This window comes from Rhincodon typus, chromosome 9, assembly GCF_021869965.1.
Source record: "Rhincodon typus isolate 14 chromosome 9, sRhiTyp1.1, whole genome shotgun sequence".
NCBI lineage: Eukaryota > Metazoa > Chordata > Chondrichthyes > Orectolobiformes > Rhincodontidae > Rhincodon > Rhincodon typus.
In genome coordinates this window covers 86,516,750-86,529,639 of record NC_063340.1, presented here as the reverse complement: position 1 = coordinate 86,529,639, position 12,890 = coordinate 86,516,750, and the positions used below count along the sequence as shown (strand labels likewise).

Sequence of the window (12,890 nt, the reverse complement as noted above, 5' to 3'; positions counted from 1 at the left end):
GTTAACTGAAAACCTAAAGAACGTGGATGCTGTAAATCAGAAACACAAACAGAAATTGCTGGAAAAGCTCAGCAGGTCTGACAGCATCTGTGGAGTGAAATGAGAATTAACATTTCGGATTGAGTCACCCTTCCTCAGAACTTGGATTTTGTTTTTGGTTTTTTTGTTTTTGTTAAAAATTAACCACATTGGTATTTACACTGATTTCACATATAAGCCCAGACAAGGTAAGGATGGCTGTTTAAGGGGACTTAGTGCCCTAGTTTATCAATCATATAAAGTTCTTTTACCTTTTAATTTTTCATGGGACATGGGCATTGCTGGCAAGGCCAGCATTTAATACTCATCTCTAATTGCCCACTGTTGCGTTTATCCTGAGTTGATGCCCATGAGAAAAGGCATGTTGGACATACAGTCCATTCTCAGTTTGCTAATGTCCAGCGTCAGAAGTTACACTGGTCCACCCCAGTTCTTCACTTTGTGGTTTGTATACAAAAGGGCCAAGCTTGCCATTGTTTTATTTCAATTGGTTGCAAATTGTACACCTGCTCCGATGTGCTAACACAGAACGTGTTTGCAACAACAAAGCTGGTAAGAAAACATAAACCAATTTAAGAAATGCTTGATTAAGAAACCACGTAAAAGTCATCACTGGGCATATCTCGAAGTTTAGATGAATAGATGCGAGGGTTATAGGGTAGAATTTCATCGACGGGGTTCAGATGTATTGAAAGTATACTAAGGAGAGCTGGGAGGCAGGCTGGAATTTAAATAAGTTGATCAATAGATGAATTATAGAATACTGGAAACTTGGGAATGAATTGCAGAATGCAATTTAAAGGATTGCCTAGTGTTGTCACATCGCAAGTCTTACTGCACACAAATTGGCGGGTGCATTTCCTGCATCGCGACATGAACTACCCTTCAAAAAATTGCCTGTAAAGCAAATGGGACATCCTGAGTAAGCAAAGGTGCAATATAAATTCAGGTCTTCCTTTCCTTCAAATGTGCCATTAGTCTCGGCAGAAAACATTTCCAAAAGCCATATAATGCAGTAAGTTCTTTTTGGCCATTTCTTTTATCACGTACCTTGCAAGTAGGTGACCCTGAAGCCTTTCTTTTGGATGCTAAAGTCAGTCTTGAACGTAACAATCATTTCATTCCCCGTAGAGTTCAACGTGAGGCCCTTAGCTGTGACACCACAAAATTCTATGAGCTCGGCCCCAGTGTTTATTGATACAAAGTCGTACAGACATCTTTGTGCTTCCTCTAACTCGAACTCATGAAAGGTCAACTGTATGATAAATCCAGGAGGGGCTCGGATTGTCCACTGGCAACTTAAATCAGAAATATACTCCCGGGGGAAGCAAGGGGATGCGAACTGTCCGGTGGGTCTGGTTAAAGTTTCTGTGCATTTTGAGCAGCCCAACACTGCTGGATCCAACAGGAAAGAAAGAAAATGGAACAACACAATTATACTTGTCAATGTGACCCACAAAAAACACGACGCGTGTTGGGCAGAGTCCCAACAAGATCAGGACAGGGAAGTTGCCAAGAATTAGTGTCAGGCATGCAGTCAGTCATTTGGAAGAAGGGCTTTTGATATTAATTCGCAAGAACACAGCACTGGGATTGTTGCCAGCCACAGTGTGGACCCTCGGGGCTCTCTGCAGGAGTTCACCTCAGACAATCCGAATCTACTCTCCAAAATGTTCACAGCTCTCCTCCCGAAAGCGTTGAGTGACACTGGGCTGTTGTGTCCCTAACTCCATCGGCCAGTCAAATCAATTGGACAAACTTCACACCACGGTCGGGACAGCTGATTACTCACCACGGACATTATCATAAGGCAGGGGGAGGCCATTCAGCCCTCAAGTCTGGTCTGCTCTTCAATTACATTGTGGACAATCCATCTCCCTTGGTTGCATATCCCAATGCTGTCACCCAACACTAAACTGTCAATCTCCTTTGCAACATTTTCAATTCACACCCCCTGCCCCCCAGCCCAGTCTTAACAGCCTTTCTTGAGGATGGCCTTTCACATTTTCCCAACTCTTTGTGTGAAAGTTGCTGGTCCCTGAATGGGGTAGCTCTAATTTTAACCTTGGACCCTCATGTTTTGGGACTGTCCCACCAGGGGAACTATTTTTTTCTCTGTCCACCTTACCAACTTGCATCATAATTGAACCTAATCTTGTCCTTAGCGAGAACGGAAACTCCCTCTTTGTGCCAGTCAGGAGCCAGGCTGTCAAATCCATCATTACAATGATTATATGTGTAAAGAGTAGAGAGAGTCCATCCCCTCACCTGCCTCTTCAATGTATCAAATTATTCATGTGCTTTCATCCACAACCCCTGTGCTCATTGGTCACCATGGACTCCTGATCTGGCAAGGCTCAAGTTTTAAAATTGTCATCTCTGTGATCAAATTCCTCGAAGAGCTCTCCGTCTCTGCTATGCCCTCCAAGCCTGCAATCTCCATGATATCTGTGCACCTCCAACTCACGTTCCAATTTTCCTCACTCCACTGCTCCTCCTGACAGTACGTTGAAATATTGCAAGAACCTGAATCTGATGTGCTTGCTGCATGACAGAGGATCTTACTCTCAGACTTCACAGATTCGCCCTGGAGTGGGTCAATACTGGATTGCAGCCTCTGTACAGGATCACTTGCATGAAGTTACTCTGGGATCAGGCTGCTCTGTAATGAGGTCCACCTTGTTCCAGACTATTAATAGGAGGACCTTCCAGCAGAAGGCTAGAGTAGAACCCTATTTGAACATGTCCATTTATTAGCTGAACTTAATCCACAAACAAAAGTGCCGCACCATGCCATCTGTCCATTACCTACCATTCAACCCTGTTCCTATTAATTGGGATTTCAACAGTCTAAGACCCAGGAAAGGGTATATTGCCTGACTAAGAGTGATAGGTCCAGTAACTGTGGCAGAAACAATACTCTAGTGCTGTGAGGACACTGAGATGAGGAGCAGTGACAGTTTTAACAGCAGCTTGGCAGAAAAGGGATCGATGCAAAGATAGTCAGGACTGCACACATTATTCAGACCACGCAGAAGCATGAGCAATTCTTTTTTTGCAAGTTTTTAAAATTATTTTTTGCAACACTCATCAGCTATCAAGATGTGCCAGTACAGCAAACATTTATAATGTCTTCTTCTGGATCTGAGCCCATTCTATTCCCAACTCTTCAGTCTGCCCTTTATCTCACTTAGACACTTCTGTCCTACCACTGTCAAACTTTTTAAAAACTTTAAAATCAAGATCACCACAATTTGTGGTTTGCTGTCAAATTTTGCCAGACAACACTTCTGCAAAGTACATCAGGATAGTTTCACTCCATTAAAAGTGCTATCTAAATGCAAGTTGTTGTTCTGCCATTCAAATGAATGCATTCCATGATACTCACGTGTCTCATTCATAATCATAAAACTACACAACGCATAGCTCTGAGAGCTATGAACTATACTGAACAACAAACACCAGTATATAATAATACCAACAGTGCCAAACACTACTAACAATACATAACACTGCAGATATGTTAGTGTTCCACCAGATCACCCAACCTGTCCACCTCTACCTCCAACACTGACATAGCCAGACTACCACAGGAGCAATACCAAGTTCAAGTGACACAGCATTCTGGATAAATGTACATCTTCACTGCATCGAAGTTCCTGATTCCTCATACCCTCTTGGGAGCACTACTTAAGAACAGTGATGAATCAAAAATGAAATCCTTCTACCATCTTCAGTAAGGCCTTTGACAAGGTCCCTCATGGCAGAATGATACAGAAGGGAAAGTCACATGGGGTCAGAGGTGAGCTTGCAAGATGGATAAAAAACTGGATCAGTCATAGTAGACAGAGGGTAGCAGTGAAAGGGTGTTTTTCTAAATGGAGAGCTGTGACTTGGGGCTTTCCTCAGGGATCAGTATTGGGACCTTTGTTATTTGTAATATACAAAAATGATTTGGAGGAAAATGTAACTGGTCTGATTAGTAAGTTTGCCAATGACACAAAGGTTGGTGGAATTGCAGATAGCGATGAGAACCGTCAAAGGGTACAGCAGGATATAGATTGGTTGGTGACTCAGGCAGAGAGGTGGCAGATGGAGTTTAATCCAGAAAAATGTGAGGTAATGCATTTCGTAAGGTCTAATCCAGATGGAAAATATACAGTAAATGGCAGAACTGTGAAGAGTACTGACAGGCAGAGGGATCTGGGTGTACAGGTACAGAGATCACTGAAAGTGGCAATGCAGGTGGAGAAGGTAGTCAACAAGGCATACGGCATGCTTGCCTTCATCGGCCAGGGCATTGAGTTTTAAATTGGCAGGTAATGTTGCAGCTTTATAGAACCTTAGTTCGGCCGCATTTGGAATATTGTGTCCAATTCTGGTCGCCACACCACCAGAAGGATGTGATGGCTTTGGAGAGGGTACAGAAAAGATTTACCAGGATGTTGCCTGGTATGGAGGGCATTAGCTATGAGGAGAGGTTGGATCGTTCTCACTGGAATGACAGAGGATGAGGGGTGACCTGATAGAGGTCTACAAGATTATGAAGGGCATGGACAGACTGGACAGTCAGAAGCTTTTTCCCAGGGTGGAAGGTTATTAGGGGGCATATGTTTAAAGTGTGAGGGGTAGTTAAAGCTGATGTACGAGGCCAGTTTTTTACACGGAGGGTGGTGGGTGCCTGGAACTCGCTGCCAGGGGAGGTAGTGGAAGCAGATACGATAGTGATTTTTAAAGGGTGTCTTGACAAATACATAAATAGGATGTGAACAGAGGGATTCGGTCCCCGAAGGGTAGGGGGTTTTAGTTGTGATGGGCAGCATGTCAGTGCAGGCTTGGAGGGCCGAAGGGCCTGTTCCTGTGCTGTAATTTTCTTTGTTTGTTGTTCTTTGCTCCTGGAGTAACCAGACATGACCTTCATCAGTAATGCCAACATCCACAGAACAAAGTAAATATAACCACTATAATTATATTCTGTACACCCTACTGACAATAGATAACACAGTTAGCAACAGCTAATAGTAATCGATAATACTATCAGTTAGAAATTACAATTTCCATACTACACAGTAATACTCAATACCAACAACAATAAATAATGCTGCCAATTATATGTAACGCTATCAAATACTGACAATCTGTAAAACTATTAATTAAACATCACACAGTCTACTGTGCAGAGTACAGGACACAATTCATAAAAGCACAATTAACAATGTCCATTACTGTCAACAATATGGTAAACTGTTTCTCTTATCAACAATGTGGAGTATTATCAATTATAGATATGTATCAAGCATTATTCCCATCACATAAATGCAAACAACACTCAGTGTTATCCCCAACATTCAACGCAATCAAACTCAGTGTTATTAATATCCAACAATATTAACAATGCTGATCATCAACTGTTTCATAAAATGTGATCACAAACGTGCAACTTTCTCAATAACACATATTGTAATTTTTACCTAAAGTACTCATAATTTCCACAGTGTTGGCAATAATGTTTTATTCAATTCATTCATGGGACATGGGTGTTGCTGGCTAGGCTAGCATTTATTGCCCAAACGTAATTGCCCAGATGGCATTTTGTTGTGGCCCTGGAGTCACATGTAGGGAAGGATTGCAGATTTTCTTCCCTAAAAGACATTAGTGATTTTTTTATGCCTCTGGCAATTGTTTCATGGTTATCATTAGATTCCGAATTCCCATTTTTTTTAATTGAATTCCAATCTCTACCATGGCAGAAACTCAAACCAGAATATTACCTGGGTGTCTGGATTAATAGCTTAGTGATAGGTCCACCAGGCCATCCCCTCCCCCCATAACCATGGATTAACACTGTTAAAAATATATTTGTATTTAAATAAGAGGTCAGCCTTGAAAATCCGCTGTTCCATTCAGAATCATACCAGAATCAGTATTTCATGCATCACCTATGTCTGCTGACCCAATAATATATTTTATCATAAGTTCAACCTGCTTACACTACCAGAGCTATCCACAAGTTTCCCTCTGAGACCAGAATTCAGACAATGAGGAATATCCAGACTAAAGCCATTACTGATTGCTTCATTTCCACAGACCCCATGCTACGTCAGCAGAATTCGACATTTCCGAACATTGTGAAAATAGTGTAAAACCTACAAAGGGCATTTGGACTTTAAATCTTTCTCCTTTCAGAGACCATAAAGCACCATGTGATGGGCTGCATCCAAACTATTTAAAGCTCATGGCTGCAAACAGAGTTTGAACTATTCATTGCAGGTAATCAAGCAAAGCTTCCAAGTACTTCCCTCCACAATTATTAATTCAACCCTGACCAACTCCCTTTCACAGACATCCTCTATTTTGTGCCCTTGGAGCACAGGAAGCATTAATTCTCTCCATCGTAACCCTCAGTCCCATTCCTAACTCAGTACTGATCCACCTCCCTCTTGGTATTCCAATTTCGTGTTTGATGTGTTTCCAACTGTCAGGCACCATTCTCACAACTGGTCACGTTGATGCAAATAAAATCTCTACCCATGGGGTCATTCTTCAAGTACACATATCTGACATGCTCTCTGGTTGTGGCAGCACTGGAGCTGAACCCATTATCAGCCCCAGTGTTCACTCAAGTGAGTCCATTCCACCATGAGACACTGGGCAAATTTAAACATGATCACTGCCACCATGGAAACAAATATTTAAGGGTAAATATTGCGAGGGTCGTTTTTTTTAAATGTGCACTGGTTGTGTGCAAAGCCTCACTATATCTCTTGCAATATTGCCCATTAATTCATTCATGTGACATTCTTCTGTTTGCTATGTTAGTCGGTTCATTTTTCTTCACTACAATAGAATGATACAAACAAGGTAAAGTTTTTCCATTCAAATCATCACTCAATTATGCTTTTGTTGCCTTTAGACTTAACTATTTCATTACATTCCTGATCAACCTCACATCCACCACTCTTCATAAACTTGAGCTCATCCAAAACACTGCTGGCCAGGTCCTAGCACACAAGTCCCATTTGGCATCATCTCTCTGATACTGACTGATTGCCTGTCCTAAACCCTGCAATCTCTACCCCTATCCAGATCTCCATGGTCCTGCAGTTCTGAACTTTTGATTAACACTGATTTTAATCTCTCAACAATAGCAGCCATGCCTTAACTCTGAGCTCTGGAATATTTCCTATTGCTCTTTGCCTCTGTACATCTCCTTTGTCCTTCATGACCCTTTTTAGGCTTTTAATCGCTGTCCTGATATCTCCTCTTTTAGGCTTATCATTAATTTTGAGTCTATTTACACATCTGGGAAACATTGTGGAAAGTTTTTCTAATAAAGGCACTATGTAAATGTAAGTCCTTGTCATTGCTGTCCACCACCAATGCTGCCAACGTTTGTCAATATGCCTGAATGTTATTGGTCTACAATGGCATATTTTAAAAAATATGTTACTCAAATTTCTACGGCATTCTCCTGAAGACATAAGGCACATCCTTCCACCCCCATAGTTTTCTTTCTAGCAAGACTAATGTGGTAAATTCTGGTGGGATATTTATCTGTGGAAGCCATTCACTGTTCTTGGCCCATTGTGCAAGTACACATACTTTCCAATTTTAGAAGCACGCCAATAAATTCTGGCACCAAAATCCACGGTTTGATCAGAAAACGAGCACCTTCATCCAAAATAGCAGTCACCCATGATGCCTCTTCTCTATGGGCTCATTGCCAGGCAACATTCAGTCAGAAGGGACACCAGAGGAATAAAAGACCAAGGGACACTAGCCACAACATTTTATTGGGATGGCAGGGGGAGTGGGGGGTGATTCAGAATATGTGCATCCCATTGAAGTACAATAAGATCTGCTTTTTAGATTGCCCAAGTGATTTAAATCATGCACATATGTTAGTTCCTCATTCTGGGTTTAGTTCCATTAATGAAAGCAAGCTTGCCAAGAGAAATCGAATGGAATAAATTGGTAGCGCAGAGGAAGAACAAGTAGAATGGAACAAACTAGAAATTAGATTAAGAGAAAATCGCAGCACACAGTAAACAATACAAATCCAGAAACATTTCGATCAACACATTCATTTCAAACCTGCTGTTGTCGATATAAGTATCTCATGTCAACAGAATGTTTTGATACTCCATTGTGCATTATTTTAGTGTAGATTTGACTCCTATAATTTACACAAAAAAAACCCAGACGTTTACACAGTCTTCATGTTGTTGCACTGTGCTCCTCACAGTTAACTCGTACATGCTGTGCCTATGTGTCTAATGGATGTTGGCCATGTAAACATGTCATGCTGTAATTACACTCTCTCAACAGTGATGGCACTACAGCCATCCTCAGCCTCGCCTCACCCAGCCTGTGTTACTGGAAAGCTCCTCTCTTCCAGTCACTTTAACTTCTGTCCTCCCCAAATTACTAATTAACCACAAACTTTTCCATACATTGAACGTTTAATGTCTGAACTTACATTTTCCATTATAAGTTCCTATGCCTGAATTTACAAAATGCGAATTGATGACCTGTAATTACATCCTATATCACCAGGGGAGGAACTGCAGCACCACCACTGCTGGGAGGGTATAAGTGTAGCATGACCCATTATCACAGAATCTGACCATTTGGTCAACTGGTCAGTAGCAGTGTTTGTGAGTCCATGCCAGCCTTCTTCATCTCGGTCTCTCACTGTAGTTTTCCATTCCTTTTCCGTACAACTAACTTCCCCTGAAGCGCGTCCATCCATTCATTTTAATTGTGGCAACCAGTTTCACACTATCTCCATTTCATCTGTTCCGATGGCATCCCTATCCACCGACCTACTCCAACATGTCTTCATTTCTCCACCTCAGAAGATGGATCATATGACTCTGAAGTGAGTCATACAGCTTGGAAACAGACCATTTAGTCCAACCAGTCCATGCCGACCATAATCCCAAACTAAACCAGTCCCACCTGCCTGCGCTTGGCCCAAATCCCTCCAAACATTTCTTATTCATGTACTTATCCAAATGTCTTTTAGATATTATAACTGGACCTACATCCACCACTTCCTCATGATGTTCATTCCGCACACGAGCCACTGTTAAGAAAAAATTGCCCGTCATATCTTTTTTAAATCTTTCTCTTCTCACCTTAAAAATATGCCCCCTAGTATTGAAATCCCCCACCCTAGGGAAAAGAAACCTGCCATCCACTATATCTATGCCCCTCATGATTTATAAAGCTCTATAAGGTCACCCCTTAACCTCCTACACTCTAGTGAAAAAAGTCCCAGCCAATCCAGTCTCTCCTTATAACTCAAACCCTCCATTTCTGGCAACATCCTGGTAAGTCTTTTCTGAACCCTCTCTAGCTTAAGAATATCCTTCCTACAACAGGGCTACCAGAACTAGACACAGTATTCCAAAAGAGGCCTCACCAACATCCTGTACAGCCTCAACATGACATTCCAACCCCAATACTCAAAGGTCTGAGCAATGAAGGCAAGCATGCTAAGCACCTTCTTAAGTGAAGTTGAATGGTGTTTGCAATCACAACCTAATCACCTCCCGCTCCCCCTTAACCCTGCTACACCTAAACGCTACACTTGTCTTGGCTCCTTCAGTGCAATGTTATGGAAATCTAAACCAAAGAAAAAAATCAAAGAACCGTGGATGCTGGAAATCTGAAACAGAAACAGAAATTGCTGGAGAAACTCAGCAGAGAAGGATCATTGGATCCAAAATGTTAACTCTGTTTCTCTCTCCAGGGATATTGTCAGATCTTCTCCAGCAATTTCTGTTTTTTTCCTTCCAGGAAATCTGTTCACTTCAAGTAGATGGATTAATGGAGCAATCACAGACAGAATGTCATCCAAAGTCTTTAACAATTCACTCACTAATATCACCAACAGCAGGTTTGGACCATTGTTGTTAAATGCTCAAAATAAACAAGGTCAAAGTTTTAACTAGAAAAAGGCACATCATCTGTGAAGTAAAACAGAAATGTCTGTTAGGTATGATAGAATTAAAACTAGAATGATATTTTCCATGTGTATCCGGGAAGGAGAGGGCTTACCTGTGGGATCAAGGCAGATTGCGAAAGTAGCCAAATGGCAGAGAAAGCTCCAGAAGCTCCAACTTCGGTGAAAGCTCCACCCACTGGTTTTGTGGAACATCCTGCAAGAGGCGAAACAGGCCCGAGGGCAACGATGAACAAGGATAAAGTTTTCAGAGAAATGTCTGGCTCCCATTCAAAGCAGTTTTTACACTCACAACTGAATGGGGCAAAATGTTCCCCAACTGTTTATTTATAAAGATTTGATCATTGTACAACTTGTCTCAACAATATACTGAGGCTAGAAATACCACATGGTGCACCAGCTCCCCCTCCATGACTTTTCCTGAAAATGGGACAGCCATCACACCTCCAAGATGGATTGGTAAAAGTTCCAAGATTGTTCCAACTCAGTTTATTCTTAAAAGCTTGTGCTAAAAGCAACACAGGTGCATCCACACCGACCCAAACCCCTCCCTCCCACCCCTGCCCCCCACCATCCCAAGCTGCCAGGAATCACCTTAATTAGTTTTTTTATATTGTGTAGCCTTCAGTCATGTCAAGGCCATATTGTAGGGCTGGAGATAACTTTTCATAAAAGACATTGATGAACCGGGACAGGCTTTGGCTTATGTTGTGTTCTCAAGAATTCCCAAAGATTGATCGAATTAATTGAGATACCTCAGAGGAACCTCATAAGAAGGGGAGTAAGCAATGTAGGAGTAGGGTAACATAGTGGTTCAAATAATGAGTTCACATTCCAAAATTTTGGCTGGGGAAATTAAATTCAGTTAATTAAGTAAAAAAAAACTTTGGAATAAAGACCTAGCATCAATGTCAACAATGATTTGATTAGTTTATTGTAAAAATCCAGCTGGTTAACTAATGTCTATCAGTGAAGGAAACTGCCATCTTTATCTGATCTGGCCTACATGTGAATCCAGGCCAACAGCAATGTGGTTGACACTCTGAAATGGAGTATAAACCATTTGTTCTGTAGCAAAACACTGCAGAAAAGCCACTTACACCACAAGGACTGCAACAATTTGAGAAGATGACCACCACCAGCTTCTCAAGGGCAAATAGGAAGGCCTATAAATGTAGGCCTTTCTAATGACACTCACAAAATACCAAATTCAGCTCTTTGAATTCTGAAACACTGAAGCTCAGCCAAAATTAGCTACCTGAATCAGAAACAAATACAAGGGACCTTCCTTCTCAATGTATCTCAAGTCTATGTTGGGCTGTACTCCGAGAATCACTCATCTATCTTAGGGTCAGGGCTAAGTGCCCTGTCAACCATGGTAGTTTGTTTTTCTTTATTCACAGGACATGGGCATCACTGGCGAGGCCCATCCCTAATTGCTCAGCAGGTAGTTAAGTCTTAACCACATTGCTGTGGGTATGGAGTCACATGTAGGTCAAATCAGGTAAGGACCCCAGTTTCTTTCCCTAAGGGACATTAGTGAACCTGAAAGTTTCTCCCCCAAATAATGGTCACCATTAGGCCCTTGGTTTGTTATTGAATTCAGATCCCACCACCTGTCATGGTGGGATTTGAACCTGCGTCCCCAAAACATTAGCTGGGTCTCTGGATTGAGAGTCTCATGAGAACGCCACTGGGCCATCACCGGGCCGTATGGTGGGTGAAGGGTGGGAGGTGCTGGTGAAGAGGGTGGAAAGATGAAGACATGTTGGAGGCACTAACAGACAGATGGGACAGTGAGAACGTGAGTCTGGCTGTCATGGGGAGTGGTAAACATGAATTGGACGGATGCATTTAAGGGAAAGCTAGAAATATGGGAAAGGACTGGAAAACTATGCTTTGAATCCAACTGGATAACGACTCCAGCACCATCAAAATAAATCAGATTTATCCTTAAAACATCTTGCTTAAACATGTTCTGTGTAAAGAGGAAATCGAGAGCGCTGGGATTTCTGAGTCAGTCTTTCAATTTCAATTCAGGAAGGAGAAACTTGAGACTATTATTAGCTTCTTTTCATCACTCTGCCATTAAATCGAACTTTCTGCTTTGAAACAGTTGCCGAGTGGGATTCAAATTGGAATCCTCCACGATGACTTCATTAAGTTCCACTCCAATGACAGCACAAGTGAGGAATTCTGCTTCCTTGAGGGTATTCCCTATTACAAAGACACACTGGATACAAAGTCTCACTCATCTCTTTTGAATGATAATTATATAGTGTAAAACCTGTTATCATGTTCTATTCATAGACAGGAATAAATGGAGATGTGTCGATTATAATTGAACAGAAAGTAGATTCACCCCAACTTCAAAAGATTCCAGTTTAAAATATCCTGGCTACATGAACAGGTTTAACAAACTGGGTCTCTGTACTGAAGGTATGTGTAGACTATACAGTGTAGACTATTTGACGGGGAGGATAGCAGGGAGTTAAACTATCAAGACACCACATTGTGTTTTTGTAGATCAGTTGGTTCAACTTGGTAGTTTAGGGAGGTTCAGGTTCCCTCTCACTTGTTTCTACATCAGACCCAAACTAAGATCAGAGTTAATCTACATTTTCCCAGCTATAAAAACAGCAAGTTCGGCATCATCTGTGGACAGAAGCAGAGTTAATTCTCTAAGCCATCGACCTTTTACCAGAAATTGTCCGAAAAGCTGCCTTGGTAATAGTGACCATGAGTCCATCATTGATTATCATGAAAAACTATCTGATTTATTTCTAAATAAAAAACCGAAAGAACTGCGGATGCTGTAAATCAGGAACAAAAACAAAAACAAAGTTGCTGGAAAAGCTCAGCAGGTCTGGCAGCATCTGTG

At 41.6% G+C, this 12,890-nt stretch overlaps 1 protein-coding gene across 2 annotated transcripts in view; it reads right to left on the bottom strand.

Moving 5' to 3' along the window:
• Window positions 1-12,890, bottom strand: part of adgrg6 (adhesion G protein-coupled receptor G6) — a 123,086-nt gene that overhangs the window by 82,799 nt on the left and 27,397 nt on the right. The window contains exons 3-4 of one of the 2 annotated variants that reach the window (XM_048601078.1): window positions 10,105-10,205; window positions 1,090-1,434 (exon numbers count right to left, since the gene is read on the bottom strand). In XM_048601078.1, coding sequence (XP_048457035.1) covers window positions 1,090-1,434; window positions 10,105-10,204 — 445 coding nt within the window. In that variant the 5' untranslated portion in view covers window position 10,205. The remainder of the gene's footprint in view (window positions 1-1,089; window positions 1,435-10,104; window positions 10,206-12,890) is intronic. The other variant, XM_048601079.1, reaches the window with a different exon arrangement.